Raw genomic sequence first — 20,780 nt, 5'->3', positions numbered from 1 at the left:
ACTGATAGACAACTTTGTGGCTTTCAGAGGATTAAAAGAAAGGCTCAGTGGTGTGGTTATTACAGCTTGACAAGAAAAATCAGTCATTAGATAGATGATGCTCTGCTCAGAGTCAGGGAATGTCTTTAGAGATACAATGCAAATTGAGATGATAAAACGAAATTACCTCTACTGAGGAAATCACCTGTAGTTCAGAAATAGCAGAGAAGTCAGAAAACTAATACGGAGTAGGGGTAAGACTGATGGGGTGTGATTTTTCTTTTTTAATGTACAGTCCAGTGGCAGTTTTCCCTAGATTTTGTGCTAAAATAAGAGCATTTTCACACATTTTAATTGCTGTGTGATAACAACAGTGTGAACTCCATCCACAAACATTTATTATCTACTTAATTTTGCTCTAATTTCAGTATAGCAAGCATTCACCTTATAAGTGGAAGTAACTGTCCATTTAGTAAAAAGAAATCCCTTGTCACATTGCTAAGCCTGTTGTGCATTTCTGTAATAAAAGATTAACAACAAATGGCCTTTTATATTTTTCCATTTTTAACTTGCGTTTATAGAATACCATTTGCAAAGTAGCATCTTTATGAACTGGAACCCTAACTGCTCCTTAAACATTCATAAAGAATATTTCAAAACTGTAGAAGTTAAGGTTTCACAATATTGCAGGATTAAAATATGATCAGGATTTTATATGAGACTTTTTTGCCTTTATAAAGCTGTTTTATATGGGGACTTCCTTGATGATCCAGTGGTTAAGAATCCGCCTTGCAATGAAGGGTTCATGAGTTCAATCCCTGGTTGGGGAGCTGAGATCCCACATGCCACAGAGCAGCTAAGCCCACACACCGCAATGACTGAAGCCTGTGGCTCGGGAACCCAGATGCCGCAACTAGAGAGTCTGTGTGCTGCAATGAAAGATCCTGTGTGCTAAGACTAAGACCTGACACGGCCAAATAAATAAATAAATATACTTGTAAAAACTTTATCATAATTGATTCTGTAATGTTCTTGATAAACAATACAGAATTATTTTTGAGGCACATTTTAAAAATGATTTATACTTACTTGATAGCTATCTAAATTGTTCAATTATTTTTCAGATCTGTCATTTACTCCATCATTTATAGTGATGCAACAGGACATAGAGGAATGGATAAAAACATTGGCGAGCAACTCAATAAAGCTTATGAAGCCTTTCGACAGGCATGCATGGATAGAGATTCTGCAGTAAAAGAACTACAGCAAAAGGTATATGGTTTTAGTTTTGAAAGTTGTTATTTATCCTGGTGAATGGAATTTGAATCTTTTGCAATGGAAAATATATTGTTAGAACTAAAGAAAGAACTTGAAGAACTAAAACACAGGGATATATTAATAGATAAAATTTGAGGTTTTTGTTTGCTAACTTTTTAAAGAATATTGTGACCTATGGAAAAAATTCATTTTAAGATGATTGTATTGAGGAAAGATAACTATGTTATCTTCCATGAATAATTTTTAAGTAAAATGACAAACTAAAAGTCAGAGTATCACTATCTCAGCTAGTTATTTTGTTTGTTTTTTTCATATTGTTACTTGGCTGACTGGAAGAAGATACAGATCTTAAAATATCCTGGAACTAAATTTGTTATTAATTTATTCTTTAACTATAAGTTTAAAATAAACTATTATTTCAGTGAAATCTTTAATGTCTTACCAGAAGTTTCAGCTTTTTAAAATACTCCTGTTCACATAAAATTTCTGCTTATTGTTTTCAGTTTCTAAAGAAAGTAAATTGGAAGAAAGGTATATCCAGGCAAAAATTACCTGGTTAAGTAGTTTCTAGGCATGTCTGTTAATGGTCCTTGATAAGGTTTTTACCAACCTACAGTAAAATGAGAAAAATAAGAATAAGGTAATGAACTTCTTATAATGCTAAATTTATTCCATTTAAAATTCTGTCCTTTATTCTGATATTGTTTCTATGTTTCTGTACTGTCAGAATAAAGAGCAAAATTTTATTAACATACCCATTTGTCAAATGATGATCATAGAGTTTTCTGTTTGTTTTTTTTTTGCTGAGTTAGTATCATTACTTAGTGTTTTGGGAGTCCCCAGTGCACCCAGAGATTCTGCAATTCTCTAAAAGGATTCACAGGACTTAGTAAAACTGTCCTATTCAGAGCTAAGATTTATTACAGAGACTAGTAAAGAAACACAGCCAGATCATTAATGGAAAAAGACATCAGGTGGAGTCTAGAGGAATCCTTGTGCAGGTTTCCTGTACTCTTTCCTTTCTGTGAGAAGTCATACAGAGTGCACCCTTTCTCCAGCTTCCAGAAGTTCACCCAGCATATATGCACTGCTTTGGCACGGGGAACTCCGTTTGAGACTCAAGAACTTGGGATATTTTTAAGGGTTAGTTACATAGGCACCCTGTGTCAGAAGGAAAATAGTTATTTACCACAAATCTCATGGTAGTCCAAGTAGGTTGGCACAGCACTTAGAATCTTATCACTTAAGAAATGTTTTCAAAGATATTCCCAGATGCCACTCAAGGGGCCAGCTTTGCAAATAGGTCTCTCTGAAGGTAAATAGCTTAAGCCCTGCTATGTTAAATTATTCCTGTGAGGCTGTTGAAAGTAGAGGATCTTACGTTGGTTCCTTCAATTAAAAAAAAACTTTTTTTTTTTTACTAGTCTGGTATTCTGAAGTCTTAAGAAATATGCTAGCCATGGAGTTCTTAGTTTCCTCCATAAGTATAGGAATACATAATTCCTTTCTCCTTTCTATTTGATACATCTACTGTAAAACTAGTGTTATACATACTGCACTCCATTTCTCAAAAATTATCATTTTTTTTTGTGATTCTCATGTTGATTTACAAAAGAATACTCCCAGTTATATAGGTAAACTTAATGGTCTAGAGATCTTCAGTAGGGGTGCATAAGAGAAATAGAGATAGGATAGTGACAGACACTTTCTCGATTATTGAAGTGAAGTTTAGAATTTGGTTTTGTTTTCCTTTCCAATTCATGTATAAGGCATAATCACTTTTTAAAAAGAGTATCAAAAATTCCCAGCTTTTATTCTTATTTTCTCATTAGGTTCATTAAGAAACTTCAACCATGCTGGGCCTATTCTAGGAACATTGGGAAATACAGAATTAGGGAATAGGAGTATTGAGATATTCTTGTGATAAGGCAGAGACAGGTGTTTCTCTATCTCCTGATCTTTCTGCCCTAGCCAGTAGTAAGCAACTGAAAACTTGTATAATTTAATCTCTGCCATGGAAGAAACCTTTATTCACTATGGCACTTTCCCCTAAAGAGGGGAAAGGAAAATATTTTTTATGTTTCTCAAAAATAGGAGAAGAAAAAATGTTAAATTCTAGACATTCTAATTTATTTAAGAGACATTATTGAGTGTCTGCTATGTACTGAGCTCTTAATAAGGTTCTGAGAGTACTGAAATAAAATATGGTTTATGTCCTTAGGGACTTTCAATAAGTAAAAAAGATCAATAGTTATTATTATAGCATGCTAAGTGCTGTAGTAGAGATCTGTACAGGATAACATGTGAGCACAGTGAAGAGGCACTTAACTCACTCTGGAAGGATCAGGTCATAAGCCTACCACTAAGCCCAACCCTTGAGTCAAGACTAGGAGGAGCTGGGTAAATTAGGGAAGATGGATCCTGAAAGCAGGGGAGAAATATATATAGTAAAAACTCAGAAGTGAAGGCAGTACAGGAAAAGAAGCTGTGAAGATAGATTAGGGCCTTATCATGATGATTATAACTAAGTAGTTTTGTACGGTATTCTTATTCATTCAAAATATATTGAAGGACTTAGTACGTGCTTTAGAAAAGTCTTCCTGACAGTGGGATAGAGGATAGATAGGATAGAGAGTAGTGTGGAATTGGCTCAACAAACATATTGGTGCTAAGCAGTGGTCTAAGATCAGGAGTATAAAAATAAGTGGCAACCATCAATTTGCACCTTATTATAAATAGATATATAATTATATACCTGTTAATATGCCATGCCTGTGTGCTTAGTCATGTCTGGTGACCCTTTGAACTGTAGCCTGCCAGGCTCCTCTGTCCACGGAGTTTTCCAGGCAAGAATAGTGGAGCAGGTTGCCATTTCCTTCTCCAGGGGATTTTCCCAACCCAGGGATCAAACCTTCATCTCCTGTGTCTCCTGCATTGCAGGCAGCTTCTTTATCCTTGAGCCACTGGGGAAGCCCACCTATTAATATACATATATTACATACATCATGAGAAATGCTGCACTGGATGAAGCACAAGCTGGAATCAAGATTGCCGGGAGAAATATCAGTACCCTCATATATGCAGATGACACCACCCTTATGGCAATACGCAAGAAGAACTAAAGAGCCTCTTGATGAAAGTGAAAGAGGAGAGTGAAAAAGTTGGCTTAAAACTCTGAATTTCTTAAAATTCAGAAAACTTAAGATCATGGCATCTGGTCCCATCAGTTCATGGCAAGTAGATGGGGAAACAATGGAAACAGTGACAGACTTTATTTTGGGGAGCTCCAAAATCACTACAGATGGTGACTGCAGCCATGAAATTAAAAGACGCTTGCTCCTTGGAAGAAAAATTATGACCAACCTAGATAGCATATTAAAAAGCAGAGACATTACTTTGCCAACAAAGGTCCATCTAGTCAAAGCTGCGGTTTTTCCAGTAATCATGTATGGATGTGAGATTTGGACTATAAAGAAAGCTGAGCGCCAAAGAATTGACACTTTAGATCTGTGGTGTTGGAGAAGACTTGAGAGTCCCTTGGACTGCAAGGAGATCCAGCCAGTCCATCCTCAAAGGAAATCAGTCCTGAATATTCACTGGAAGGACTGATGCTGAAGCTGAAACTCCGATACTTTGGCCACCTGATGCGAAGAACTGACTCCTTGGAAAAGAGCCTGATGCTGGGAAAGACTGAAAGCGGGAGAAGGGGATGACAGAAAATGAGATGGTTGGATGGCATCACTGACTTAATGGACATGAGTTTGAGTAAGCTCCGGGAGGTGGTGATAGACAAGGAAGCCTGGCATGCTACAGTCCATGGGGTCGCAGAGAGTCGGATATGACTGAGCAACTGAACTGAACTGAATATTACGTTTCAGTTTACTAAAGAAAAATGAATGGCAATCGTTTGGTTACCTCTGGGACATACAGGTGAAAATGTCCTGAATTGGAGATTATAGATATAGATTATAGAAGAACAGTTTCATTATAGCCCTGAGTGTGTACATGTCCAAATTATAATGTGTAGGGTGAAGGGATATTTGAAGAACAGAAGAGGAAGAGAAAGGAAATATGGCCAACCAAGTGGTTGCTAGAGATTCAGAAATAGGTTAAGGAATTTACTCTGAACATGAAGAAACACCCATTCCTCTGAGAATTGGAGGGCACAAGAGAGAAAAATAGCTGCAAATGAAAAGTTTGTATGTAAGAAGTGGAGATGGCAGGAAGTTTAAAGGGATTCTCATGTATTACTTATATCTGGAATCCAAAAAAAGTCAAATCTGTTAAAACAGTAAAATGGTGGTTACTTGGGAGATGGAGAGAGGCAGAGAAGATTGTTGTTGTTTAAATTTATAACAAGTAGTAAATAAGCCATGGAGATCTAATGCACGTTATAATGAATATAAACAGTAATATTGTATAATTATTTAATGTGTTAGTATGACTACAACAATAATATTACAAAATAAATGCATCAAAGTAATTCACAATGCACCTTAACTTACATAATATTATATGTCAAATTTATTCAATTTAAAAAAATCAAACAAAGAAAGTAGATTTTCTTATGAGAGTCCATTTTTTTCCCCTGAAATACAAGATAAGATCATCTACTGAGTGAAATGATTTTAGGATTTTACGATAGTCTGAAAGTGATAATAAAGACTTGAAAGCTTCAGTTAAGTGAAAGAAGAAAAATGTGGCATCCAGCCTTTATCATGAATTTTTAGTGGTGTCAATCTGTGTTCGCTGGCTGCTATTTCAGCAGCTTTCTTGATGTAGAAGTAATTGGATGGCCAGATCCAAAATTAAGAGATTGTAGAGTTAAAGTAAAAGAATTTTTGGTTAGGTGACCAGAAAGTACATAACAAAAGCAATTGAAGTTACATGCTTTGAGATATAAGTTAAAATCAGAAAGAAGCTAATCCAGGAGGAGTCTAAGACTAAGAACAAAAAGGGGGTTTATGGATGAGTTGTTCATGAAGTGAGAGGACAGATACAGAGGGAGTAGAAGAATGTGAGTTCAAAGGATGGATTACTGTCAGTGAGCAAAGATTGATGTTTAGTATCTCTATTTTCATAATGAGCCATGAAAGTAGATAGCTGGAATGAGATTGAGGAATTCAGGAAACTCTTAAGTGAAGACTAGAGCACTTACAGAATGGTGGTAGATTTAAGAACATTTAGTGATATTGTGAAGGGAAGAGCAAAAATTCTTGAATGTAGAGTAGAGTGAGTGAAGTCACTCAGTCGTGTCCGACTCTTTGCAACCCCGTGGACTGTAGCCCACCAGGCTCCTCCTCCATGGGATTCTCCAGGCAAGAATACTGGAGTGGGTTGCCATTTCCTTCTCCCAGGAAATGACTATTGTCTTGGGAGATAACTGTTTTGAGGAGAGACTGGTATAATTAAAATACCTTGTGAATAGCTTTTTGCTTAAGTTTAAAGGAATAATGGCCCAGAAGTGGCCATAATGAAGCAAATGACTTATCTTTTTGTTCTCCTGCATCTAACTCCATTGCCCAATCCCTGTTTGATAGAACACTAGACAGCTTCATATGAGGGGGTTACAGAGGCATCTATAATTATTAGGAAACAACATAATTATTCCCATTTTAATATGAGATGCTAGACTTGCTGAAATGCAATTTTATTGGCCATTACATTCTCTATAGTACAGTGAAATAAGAGTTCAGAAATTTGATCTCATTCATTACTTTTTAAAAAAATTAACATTTGTCTAAAACTTTTTTGTGAGAAAACAATTATACGTCCTTTTGACATTTTTGGGGTTTTACTTTATGGAGCATTTATTTTTTAAAATTATAGACTCAAATGTACCAAGTGTAAATTAGTAATTTCTTCTTATCTGTCTACTCCTAGAAGTGAGATTGAACTTTGAAAAGTTCAATCAAGTTAGGTATTCCCATTCATAATCTTTAGTAATAAGATATATACACATTCTCAAACCTGCAGTATGAAAAGATAAGAACAAATAACACTTCCAAGATTTTTAGCCTGGATAAATGGAAGATTGATGATGCAGGCACAGAAAAAGAGAATGCTGATTTTGATAAAGGAAGTTATTTGGTATTATCTGATATTTTGAGTTCAAGAATTAGAAGATCATTGGGGAAAATTATCAGCAGACTATTGAGTTATGGATCTTTGAAGTAAAGTACCAATTGAAAATACAAATTTAGAAATCATCTTTGTAGAGATGATACTTGGAGTGATAGGAGAAGGAGGTACTAAGGAGAAAGAGAATAGAGCAAAGGAAGAAGGGAAGCAAGAAAATAACCTTGGAGAAGTTGCCTGGCCTTCTGATAAGGCCCCAGGAGCTGTACTCTGAGTGAGCTTGGCTGTGCTTCCAAATGTTAAGCTTAAAATAATTGGTCTGTTGAGTGACATCAGCAAGGTGACAAAGTAGGAAGTTCCAATCCCCTGATTTTCCACAAAAACATCAGATAAACAGACTGAAAAAATTTTTCTAGGAATTCTGGAAATCAGTCAGTGGTGTATGGCAACAAAGCAAACACTTTGTCAAGAAAAACCTACATTGAAAATAGAGAAAATTTAATGGCATTTTACTCACCCTTGACCCACCTCATCCCCAGTATGGCATGGTGCATTTGGAAGGAAGCAGCCTAGTTCCTGATTCCCTCAGGAGGGAAGAAAGGAAGAAGCAAAGTGGAACATTTTTGAAACATCCTGGACAGCCTGTGGACTACCCAAGGGACTGTTTTCTGTCTTAATCTGAATTGAAGCTTGGAGTTGGGAATGACTGCATAGTTTAGGTCTCAGACTGGCAACTGTGGAAAGTAGTGGTGGGCATCATAACATATGGAAACTGCAGGGAGGAGATTGCAGTGAACACATGGTGCAAGAGATGTGGGAAAATGAATATAATGGAACATCTGAGGCCCCGAGCAGACACTTCCAAACAGCCAGGAAAAATCAAGAGGGAAAAAGTCACAGAGAACCAAACAGGATACACACCCAGAAAATACTTGAGAAAACCTTAAACCTTTACCCTGGACTAACGTCAAAGTTAAGGGACCTGCTAATTAGTGAAGATCATCCACACGAGCTTTCAGGCTTGGAGAGTGACTGTTCAAACACCCAGTTTTCAACCATAGCAAACATTCAAAAAAAATGAGAATGTGGCCCTTCTAAAGGAAAAAAATAAATTCCCAGAAACAGCCCCTGAAGAAATACATGCATCAGATTTACTAGACAAAGAATTTCAAATAATTGTGTAAACATGCTCAAAGAGCTAAAGTAAGACAGAATCAAAGGGCTAAAGTAAATTAGGAAAGCAATAATATGAACAAAATGAGAAAATAAAAATTTTACACTAGAGGTTCAAGAATATACTTGAACAAGCAGAGAAAAGAATCAGTGAACTGAAAGACAGGTAATTTGAAAGACTGGAATCCAAGGAACAAAAAGAAAAAAAGAATAACGAAAAGTTAGCAAAGCCTACGGGAATTACAGGACACTATCAAGTACAGCAGTATGCACTATGGGAAGAGAAGAGAGAGATTCTTTTGAAGAAATAGATTATTAAATAAAGCTTCTCAAATTTGAGGAACTACATTATATATAAATCCAAGAAGCTCAACAGACTTCATGTAGGGTAAATCTAAAGAGCCCCACATCAAGACAAATTGTAATCAAACTGTTGAAAGACAGATACAGAATCTGGAAAGCCGCAGGAGGAAAGGGACTCATGTACAAGGAAGCACTACTAAGGCTGTCAGTGGATTTCTCAACAAAAAGCTTGCAGACCAGAGGGCAATGCTATGTTGTATTTAAGTATTAAAGGGCGGGGCGGGGGGGGGGAACAACTATTAACCAAGAATTTTATATCTGGCAAAACTGTCCTTCAAAACTGAGGGAGACATTAAAATATTCCTAGACAAACAAAAGTGGGAGGAGTTCATTACCCCCAGACCTGACCTATAAGAAGTGCTAAGGAATGTCCAAGTTGAAGTGAAAAGGTACTAGAGAGTAACTTGAAGCCAAGTGAAAATACAGAACCCTTTGGGAAAGGTGAATAATAGACAAATATAAATATCAGTATTATTATAATTTTGGTTTGTAGCTCTGCTTTTTATTTTCTACAGCCCGATTTACAACACAAAGATATAAAGATAATTTTAAGTCTATATTAATGGGTTTACAATATATAAAGATGTAATTTGTGACATCAGTAACAATGGGGTGCAGAGCTAGAAAATCTGAATAGGCCAATACCTAGTAAAGAAATTGAAGCAGTTACCAAAAAGTTTACAACAAAGCAAGCCCAGGACTTAATGGCTTCACTGATGATTTCTACCAAACATTCAAAGAATTAACACCAGTCCTTGTCACACTCTTTCAAAAAATTGATCAAGGTAGAATATTTCCTAACTCAATTCTTTGAGGCCAGCATTACTCTAATTTCAAAGCCAGACAAAGGCACTACAAGAAAACTACAGGCTGATATCCCTTATCAACAGTGATGCAGAAATCCTCAACAAAATACTAGCAAACCAAAGTCAACAGTGTGTTAAAAGGATTATACACCTTAACCAATTATACACCTTATTCCTGCATTGCAAGAATGGTCAAATCAGTGAATGTAATACACCACTCTAACAGAATGAGAGGGGGACAGAAGCACAGGATCATCTCAATTGATGCAGAAGAGTTTACAAAATTCAACACCTTTTTTTTTTAATGTAAAAACACTCAACAAACGGACATTATGGAACTATTACAATATATTAAAGGCTATATGTGACTGTTTATAATAGCCAGGACATGGAAGCAACCTAGATGTCCATCAGCAGACGAATGGATAAGAATGCTGTTTTGCATATACACAATGGAATATTACTGAACCATTAAAAAGAATACATTTGAATCAGTTCTAATGAGGTGGATGAAACTGGAGCCTATTACACAGGGTGAAGTAAGCCAGAAAGAAAAACACCAATACAGTATACTAATACATATATATGGAATTTAGAAAGATGGTAACAATAACCCTATATGCAAGACAGCAAAAGAGACACAGATGTATAGAACAGTATTTTGAGCTCTGTAGGAGAAGGCGGGAATGGGGTGATCTGAGAATGTCATTGAAACATGTATATTACATATGAAATAGATCGCCAGTCCAGGTTTGATGCATGAGACAGGGTGCTCAGGGCTGGTGCACTGGGATGACCCAGAGGGATGGGATGGGGAGGGAGGTGAGAGGGGGGTTCAGGATGGGGAACACATGTACACCTGTGGCTGATTCATGTCAATGTATGGCAAAAACCACTACAATATTGTAAAGTAATTAGCCTCCAACTAAAATAAATTTAAAAAAAAAAAAAAAAAACCACCTTGGCTTCTAGCAAACAGCCAGCCACTTGGTTCTGGCCGTAAATAACCACAGTTTTAAAAAAAATAAAGGCTATGTGTGAGAAAACTGCATCTAACATAATACTCCATGATGAAAGACTGAAAGCTTTATTTTTCTGAGATAAGGAACAAGACAAAGATGTACACTTCCACTACTTTTATTCAACATAGCACTGTAAGCCCTATCCAAAGCAGTCAGACAAAAAAACTACCTAAATTGGAAAGGGAGAAAAAAAGTTATCTCTGTTTGCTGATTTCTGGATCCTATGTATAGAAAACCCTAAAGGTTCCATCAAACTGTTAGAAGTAATAAATTCAGCCAAGTTGTAAGATATAAAATAAACACAAAAATCAACTGCTTTGCTATACATTAACATTAAACAAGCTGAAAAGGAAATTAAGAAAATTCAATTTACAATAGTATAAAGATGAATAATATACTTAGGAATCAACTTAACCAGGTAGGCGACATACTTATACACTGAAAACTACAAAATGTTGCTGAAATAAATTTTAAAAAGAGGGAGTTCCCTGGTGGCCTAATGGGTAGGATTCCAAGCTTTCACTGCCATGGCCCAGGTCCAGTCCCAGCTCAGGGAACTGAGATTTCACAAACTACATGGTGTACTCAAAAAAAAAAAAAAAAAAGAACATTTGGGGAAAAGTCTGTGTCATGGGTTGGACCCTTGAAGTGAAGTTGCTCAGTCGTGTCCGACTCTTTGCAAACCCATGAACTGTAGCCTACCAGGCTCCTCAGTCCGTGGAATTTTCCAGGCAAGAATACTGGAGTGGGTTGCCATTTCCTTTTCCAGGGGATCTTCCCAACCCAAGGATCGAACCCTGGTCTTCCACATTGTAGGCATACGCTTTACCATCTGAGCCACCAGGGCACCATGTACAGATCAACCTAAACCTGATCAAAGACCTAAATGCAAGAGCCAATACTGTAAAGCTCTTAGAAGAAATCATAGGGGCAAGGCTTCATGACATTGGATTTGGGAGAGAGTTCTTAGCTATGGGCTTCCCTCATACCTCAGTTGTTAAAAGAATCTGCCTGCAATGCAGGAGACCCCAGTTCAATCCCTGGGTCGGGAAGATCTGCTGGTGAAGGGATAGGCTACCCACTCCAGTATTCTTGGGCTTCCCTTGTGGCTCAGCTGGTAAAGAATCCACCTGCAATGCAGGAGACCTGGGTTCAATCCCTGGGTTGGGAAGATCCCTTGGAGAAGGCAAAGGCTATCCACTCCAGTTTTCTGGCCTGGAAAATTCCATGGACTGTATAGTCCATGGGGTCACAAAGAGTCGGACACAAGTGAGTGACCTTCACTTTCACTTTCTTAGCTATGACACCAAAAGCACAGACAGCAAGAAGTAAATTAGTAATTTGGACTTCATCAAAATTAAAACTTTCATGCATCAAAAGACACTATCAACAGAGTGAAAGGCAACCCAAGGAATGTGGGGAGATAATTGCAAAGCATGTATCTGATAAAGGGTTGATACTTAGAGTGTATAAAAACTACGCTCAAAAACAACAAAAAACAACCTGATTAAAAAGTCAACCAAGGACATGAGTAGACATTCTCCAAAGAAGTTATACAAATGACCAGTAAGCACATAAAAAGATGCTCGACATCATTGTTCCGTCACGCAGCCATCGTGTCCAGCTCTTTACGATGCTAATGACTATAGTCCGCTAGGCTGCTCTGTCCATGAGACTTTCCATGAGGCATGAATACTAGAGTAGGTTGCCATTTCTTCCTCCAGGGGATCTTCCCAACCCAGGGATTGAACCTGTGTCTCCTGCATTGGCAGGCAGATTCTTTATACCACTGAGTCACCTGTGAAAGTGAAAGTCGCTCGATCCTGTCCAACTCTTTGTGACCCCATGGACTATACAATCCATGGAATTCTCCAGGCCAGAAAACGAGTGGGTAGCCTTTTCCTTCACCAGGGGATCTTTGTAACCCAGGGATCAAACCCAGGTCTCCCGCATTGCATGCAGATTCTTTACCAGGTGAACCACAAGGGAAGCCCAAGAATACTGGAGTGGGTAGCCTACCTGGGAGGCCATCATTAATTCGACATCATTAGGGAAATGCAAGTTGAAATCACTGTGCTTATTCGCCCAGTCGTGTTCTGACTCCTTGTGACCCCATGAACTGTAGCCCACCAAGCTCCTCTGTCCCTGGGATTCTCCAGGCAGGAAAACTGGAGTGGGTTGCCATGCCCTCCTCCAAGGGATCTTCCCAACCCAGGGATCGAATCCAGGTCTCCTCATTGCAGGCAGATTCTTTACCATATGAGCCACCAGGGAAGCCCAAGAATACTGGAGTGGGTAGCCTAACCCTTCTGCAGGGGATCTTCCTGACCCAGGAACTGAATCAAGGTCTCCTGCATTGCAGGCGGATTTTTTACCAACTGAGCTACCAGAAAGCCCTGAAACCACACTAATCCTATTCCCATTGGGATGGCTATTATTAAAAAATGAAATTTTAAGAAAAGTATTGGTGAGGATGTAGGGAAATTAGAACTCCTGTACATTGCTGACGGGAATGTAAAATGGTGTATCAACTGTGAAAGATAAATGATGTTTCTTCAAAACAAAACATAGGATTATTACCATATTGTCTAGCAATTCCACTTTTGGATAGATACCCAAATGGACTGAAAGCAAGGATTCAAAGAGATAATTGTATGCCTATGTTTCTAGCAGCCTTATTTACAATGGCCTAAAGGTAGAAGCAACTCAAGTGCCCCTGAGTGGATAAATAGAAAAACAAAATATAGATACATTTTGTATATGTATATACAATATGCAAAAAAGCAATATCTATATAGAATGGATAGAATAGTTGGCTTCAAAGAGACAGAAAGTAGTAGAGTGGTTCCTAGAGGCTGGGGGAAGGGAGTGGGGAATTCATGTTGAAAAGGACAGCATTTCAGTCGGGGAAAATGAAAAAGCTCTGGAAATAGATGGTAGTGATGTTTGCACAACAGTGTGACTGTACTTAATGCCACAGAACTATACACTTAAAAATGATTAAAATGGCAAATTTTGTATGCTGTATATATTTTACCTAACTTTAAAAAAACCCTATTACTAAAAAATTAGCATAGGTTCTTTATGTTTTATTGCTATTCACCTGTCATTCATTAGTGTATACTTGCCCACCTTTTACCACTCAGCTGTCAATACTCCAGGCCAGTTCTTCTCACAGTGTTTCTTCTAGTTCACTTCAGTTTAAGATTCAGAAGCTCCTCTTTGAAAAGTCAGTGTGCTACATCCATTGTAGAACATTCTGTCAAGCAAAGACATCCGAGTATTCCAAATCAATAAAGGAGACAAAGACAAATAAGACAGGTAAGTGATTTTTTAAAAATATTACTAGCTAAAATTACAAAAGCAGCACATGCTTATTGAAAAAAATGCAGATAATCTAAGATATACAGAGTATAAAGTGATAGTCCTCTCCCTAGTTTCCCACAGGTAACCACTGTTAATAACATACCTTTATCCTTCCAGAATATGTGAATCATATCTTTTCAAAAATGGAGTTGTGCTAATTTGAAAAAGGTTTTAAAATTTTAAAACTATGTTTATCTTCACCATCATTATCACTAAGATTTATTGAGGCTTATGTTTGGCAAAATGTTATAGTCATCTCATTTAATTATTATATGGCTCTAATGAGTAAGTTGTTATTTAAATTTTTAAAATGAAACTGAAATGCAAAAAGGTGAAATAACAAGCCCTCCACTAATAAATAGTAGAACTATGATTTGAAAAAAATTGCTTGACCACGGATTTCATATCTATAACTTCTTTGCCTAAAATCATTGATAGTCTTTCAAGTTCACACATATAAAACTACCTTATTCCATTTAATAACTGATTCCATTTAATATCTCTTGTGCTACCTCTTCCTTAAAGCACTATTTTTCCGTAACATTTCAAACACCATATTTGATTTTTCTCATTCCTTTTTGGGTTGCAATTCCTCATTTTTCTCTGTAGGTTTATTCTCTACCACCAGGCCACTAAATATTAGACTTATTCAAGCCCTTCTTTGTATCTTACTTTATATTCTTGTATGAGCTATTTCATCTTCTATGGCTTCAGATACTTATGACAGTAACTCCTAAATTTATTTCTGTACTCCAGATTTCCCTCTGAGCTCTAGATCTGTATGTCTCATTGTCACTTGAAAGCCATATTTTACTGAATGTCAGACCTGAGCTTATACATCCACTATTTTTTCCTACCTATACCATATTAAAAGAGTAATGAGTCTTATAAGTTGCTGTGTAGAATAATAGTGCCTTTTATTTATCCTAAATTATCTCACTTAAATTTCCAAGGATGATTCCTGATACTGCTACTAATGTCCTGTTGGTCATCAAGTATATTCACTTTCCCTGGGACCTGAGAGGTGTTCTTCTTAATACCAAATTTTCCATTGTTATACCTAGACACTCCTGCCACCATGACATTAAGTTGTTTGTCTAAGGACCTCTAGTCTTTATGAAAACTTGACTGTTTTTAGGTTTTCTTGGCAGGATAGCCTTTATCCTCAGTCAGTTCAGTTCAGTTCAGTCGCTCAGTCGTGTCTAACTCTTTGCAACCCCATGAATTGCAGCACGCCAGGCCTCCCTGTCCATCACCATCTCCCGGAGTTCACTCAGACTCATGTCCATCGAGTCGGTGATGCCATCCAGCCATCTCATCCTCTGTCGTCCCCTTCTCCTCCTGCCCCCAGTCCTTCCCAGCATCAGAGTCTTTTCCAATGAGTCAAGTCTTCGCATGAGGTGGCCAAAGTACTGGAGTTTCAGCTTCAACATCATTCCTTCCAAAGAAATCCCAGGGTTGATCTCCTTCAGAATGGACTGGCTGGATCTCCTTGCAGTCCAAGGGACTCCTAGGAGTCTTTTCTAACACCACAGTTCAAAAGCATCAATTCTTTGGTGCTCAGCTTTCTTCACAGTCCAACTCTCACAATCCATACGTGACCACTAGAAAAACCATAGCCTTGACTAGACGGACCTTTGTTGGCAAAGTAATGTCTCTGCCTTTGAATATGTTATCTAGGTTGGTCATAACTTTCCTTCCAAGGAGTAAGTGTCTTTTAATTTCATGGCTGCAGTCACCATCTGCAGTGATCTTGAAGCCCACAAAAATAAAGTCTGACACTGTTTCCACTGTTTGCCCGTCTATTTCCCATGAAGTGATGGGACCAGGTGCCATGATCTTCGTTTTCTGAATGTTGAGCTTTAAGCCAACTTTTTCACTCTGTTCTTTCACTTTCAGCAAGAGGCTTTTTAGCTTCTCTTCACTTTCTGCCATAAGGGTGGTGTCATCTGCATATGACCATACTAAAATGTCAGGTAATCCAGATAATACTGAACCAATTGTATTCTCTTTGCTTCTTCAATCCTTAAATTCATATTACTTCATAAAGCAGAAAGGAGAATTAACTTTTTATGAATAAGTATATTTTACAAATGTCACATCCTTTACATGTAAATGTGCCCAGCCCTACAAAGTTGGCATTCTTAGCCCCATTCTCAAATGAAGGACCTGAGACTCAGAAATAAATCAATATTGCAACATAAGTGGCAAAATTGATACTGAAACTGAGCTTATCTGACTCCTCTAAGTTTGTAATCATTATACTAACCTAGTTAAAAACTGAGCTTATTTGGCTCCTCTAAGTTCTTAATCATTATACTAACCTAGTTAAATCACAGCCCTTCCCAGGTATTCCATCTATTTTCTTCCCATTGCTACAAAAAACAAATGCTTTTTCAGTAGCTCTTGGCCACATAAATAGAGAGTTCAAAGGAGAGTGCTGCTGGAAAGAGAATTTGAAAGTCTGGCAAATAACCAACCACTGGGAATGAGATTGCCTGAGGGGAGGGTTGTTTGTCAGTCACTAAGTTGTGTCTAATTCTTTGGGACCCCATGGACTGCACTGTCTCCTAGAGTTTGCTCAAACTCATGTCCGTTGATTCAGTGATACCATCCAACCATTTCATTCTCTCTCGCCCCCTTTTCCTGCTCTCAGTCATTCCCAGCATCAGGGTCTTTTCCAGTGAGTCAGCTCATCATATCAGGTGGCCAAAGTAGTGGAGCTTCAGCTTCAGCATTAGTCTTCAAAGAAGAGTCAGGGTTGAATTCCTTGAGGATTGACTGGTTTGATCTCCTTGCAGTACACAGTGATTTTGGAGGCCAAGAAAATAAAATCTGCCACTGTTCCTGTTTTTTCCCCTTCTGTTTGCCATGAAGTGATGGGATCAGCTGCCATGATCTTTGTTTTTTGAATGTTGAGTTTTAAACCAGCTTTTTCATGCTCCTCTTTCATCTTCATCAAGAGGCTCTTTAGTTCCTCTTGGCTTTCTGCCCTAAGGGTGGTGTCATCTGCATATCCAAAGGGAGAGTAAATAGCAAAAAGAGGATCTTGGTAGAGCTAGATAGACTCCTGTGCGTCTAGTCATGGTGATTATTCAAGGGGTGTGGGCATTACAGTCAGGCTAACCTGGATTCAAATCCTAGCTCTACTTCCTACTGAGAAGCTTTGAGCAGGTTATTTTCTAGCTCTTTTCCTCAGTATTCTTATCTATAAAATGTGGGAAGTAATCTCAGGAGGTTAATTTAATGCTTTTAAATGAAATAGGGAAAATAAAGCTGTATCTGGTGCATAGTAGTCAGTGAAATGATCATATAATAATGCGTTGATGAAAAATTTGGTTGCAGAACAATTCACATTTTTAAAAAAGATATATACACATGTATGCTGAAGTTTTGAAAGAACACATACCAAAATGTCAATAGGAATTACCTCTAAGGAGGGATGGAGGGCAAAGTAAAGGAAGAGACTGCTATTTTGTTACTTAGTACACATCTGAGGTTTTGATATGGTTGTGATGGTGGACATATTGTTGGTTTTTGCATTGTTTTCAACAAATGTGCTACTTTTGTAATTTTTAACAACTATTTTGTTTCTTAATCATTTTGAGCCTATTTTATCTCTTTGTAAACTTTGAACAACCAGTTTATTAATTAATTTATTTGTTTATTGCTTCATAGAATGTTTTTGATTCAGTGAGGATACCACACTGATTTTTCAGAGAAAAAGCTTCTGAGTCTTAAATGACAGTGAATTATAAGAAGAATTGAAAAAACTGGCATAAAGCATGGGGTGGTTGTGTGGTAAGTCTGGTGACACATTGTATATGTAATGATAATCAGTGATAATCAGAGCTTTAGTTAATGGACATATGCACACATGTTATAATAGTAGGTAGAAACCTCGTTCATTATTATAGGAAAGGAGCTAACATTTGCAAAGAGCTTACTACATACCATACATTTTATACATGCCATCTACTTCAGTACTTCAAGTAAATATTATTTTTATTTGAAAGTGAAAGAAACCAAGGCTCAAAGAACATAAGTAAATTTTGAACCAAAACACAATATTGTAAAATAAAAATAGTTTACCATTTGGCATACAGAGAAATTGGTGACAGCACCATCACTTAATAGTAGATAATCAGATTTATAATCTAATGCCAGGCTGCATATCTCCTGGATAAATCTTGGTATCAGGAGGGTGGGAGAGGGCAGGATTTATAACTCCCTAGTTATAGGAGAATATAACAGTTTGGTTTAGAAATGAGCTGTAGAAACTAGATCTCCAGTTGCTAATCCTATGCAGTCTCTCTTTTTTTAACCTAAAATTGAAGTTGATGTTTTTAGTTTGCCATTTTAAAGATAGTTTTTGTCTAAAATGTTATGTATTGGAATAATTAATATTTAATTATCTTCCTTCATGAACTATGGAGTTCCCTATTGAGAGTTTTTGTAGTAGCCAAGGAAACCCTTCAATAAAGCTTTTGTTCTCTTTGTTAATCTTGGAATAGTTTGGAAGGTTTTTAAACTTTTTCTTTGAATCCATTCAATATTTACTAAATTTCTATTCTTTTTTATACTTGGAAGGAAAAAAAATAGTATTTCTCAGAATATTGGGATTAGTTCTTGAGGATGAGAGAGATTATGTTTGACCTATTGAGAGTATTATGGATGATTGAGGACACTTGAACTTTTTTTCCCATTTAGGAAATAAGTGCTTTGGAAAATATGAGAAATGAGAATTTTCAATGTCAGCAATAGAAAAAAATAAGTTTATAGAACTCTTTTAATATTTATGAAACCCATGAAAACTTGAGCAGCTGTATGTCCAAAATTATAGAAAATATGCTGCCTTAATTTTAAAGATGGATTGAAATTTTGCCAGGATAAAGGGACTTTTCTTAAGATAAGCTTTTTGCTTTATTTATGATAGTCAAGAGAGTGTATGGACAACCATTTTTAGTAAATTCAAGGTCTGTGCTATATTTGATCACCATTGTTATAAGTTTTGCTTTTGAACACTGAGAAAGGATATAAAGTATATATATTCTGGCACCAGTACCTCAGTACCTGTTTACCTCTTTAGATGCTGGTAGACCACTTGTTTTGCTAGTCTTTGGAATTGGAAGGAGTGTCAGATACACAGAAGCCAGAGTCATCTTGGCCAGATGGTGTTTGATACAGATGGATGGTTAGTTGTCATGCAGATCTCCTAGTTGGTAACTTGTTGCTGCCATCTGACTCAAAGAATCATTCACACACACTGGCTGTCAAAAGCATCTTCTCTTCTGTCTGTTTTAGCTGTCATGTCTGTGCTCTGTACAGAAGTGTTGACAAGACATTGCTGTTGTACATTTTCAATGTGGTTGTTAGTAATTTTTCTGTTTTGTAGGGTCTTTGGTAGTGCTAGAATGTACTTGCTTTGTAATTGTACTGATTTGTGTGTGTGTGAATACTGTGACAGTGCAACAATTATCTGACCTTTTAAAAGGAGTTTTCAGATAATAAGTTTATGTACATCTATTCAGTGAACGAGAAGCATTTAGTAAAAAGAAGAAAAGCCTCTTGTTTCTGTTAGCTTCCAAACATAGCAAGTAAACTCAGTTCTGCTGGTTATTTCCCAATTTGATACAATATCCTCTTCTGGACTTTCCCTTTCATGGCTTTGTGGTCAAAGTCTTCATACTGTTTCTAAATATTTTCTCTTCTCAAATTAGTAATTTTTTTTCTGACAGTATAAGCTTCCCTTTTTTTCCAAAAAAAGGAAAAATGAAAAAAAATCTTCAGACATAGCCAATTTTTTTGCATCTATCTTCTAAAACTTAATTTTCTTTTGTCTTATTTACTTATTGACTTACTATCTCTATTTTTCCTATTTTTCTTCAGAAATGTAAGCAAAACCTTATCTCCATTCCTTCAGGTTAACTTTAGAAGACATCCATTTGTTATATTTTTTTAACTTAATTGGATTATTTATTTGACTAATACTTAATGAGCATTTCAGTATGTGCCAGCTACTCTGGAGATATAAGAAAATAGTCTGTGTCCTCGAGGAGGTCATAGTCTAAAGAGAAATCATACGTATAAACAATTAGGCTAGACTAATAATTGATATAATGAAAGTGTGTGGAAAGAACTTAAAAGAACATGGGTTATTGCTCTTCTATTTCCCCTGCTATACTTCCAGAGTATCAGTTTTTTAAATTATTACAGAATTTGCTTAAGTTTATAAAGTACTTTGTTAAGTGGTTTACTAAATAGTGGAAAACTTCAACTTGAAATTGTTGATCTCTTGATTTTTTTCCCTGCTAATGAAAACATTTTCAGCGTTATTCATTTATTATAATATGTTATGGAGATGTGCTAAAGTATATTTTTAAGCCCGAAACTAAAAATTACCTGGCAGATGCTTTCTGAGTTGGTTCCAAAAGAAAATACAGGTCATTTGTATTTTCATTAAGGTTGGGAAAAAATATGTAGTAGATGCGCTGAGGTTTGAATAACTTATACGTTTATTCGGAGTGTATCTCTAACTTAGTAAGCTTTTTGTACTGGTCATTTAACGCTGGATAGTAAATATATATATATACCTATCAAAAAATAGTGAAAGAATGGATCATTCTTGGTTAATGTTTGTGAAAAGCTTGGAGTTCTTTAGAGGAAGTTCTAAAAACACAAAAGTAGATAAAACAAACCATAATATCAGGCATGT

The 20,780-nt window shown here is 36.7% G+C and overlaps 1 protein-coding gene across 1 annotated transcript in view; it reads left to right on the top strand.

Annotated features, from left to right (window-relative positions):
• TANK (TRAF family member associated NFKB activator) overlaps positions 1-20,780 on the top strand; it is a 79,395-nt gene that overhangs the window by 24,176 nt on the left and 34,439 nt on the right. The window contains exon 2 of the mRNA XM_052635567.1: positions 1,104-1,251. Coding sequence (XP_052491527.1) covers positions 1,153-1,251 — 99 coding nt within the window. The 5' untranslated portion in view covers positions 1,104-1,152. The remainder of the gene's footprint in view (positions 1-1,103; positions 1,252-20,780) is intronic.

This window comes from Budorcas taxicolor, chromosome 2 (assembly GCF_023091745.1).
Source record: "Budorcas taxicolor isolate Tak-1 chromosome 2, Takin1.1, whole genome shotgun sequence".
NCBI classification, from domain to species: Eukaryota; Metazoa; Chordata; class Mammalia; order Artiodactyla; family Bovidae; genus Budorcas; species Budorcas taxicolor.
This window is presented reverse-complemented; position numbering and strand designations above follow the sequence as displayed.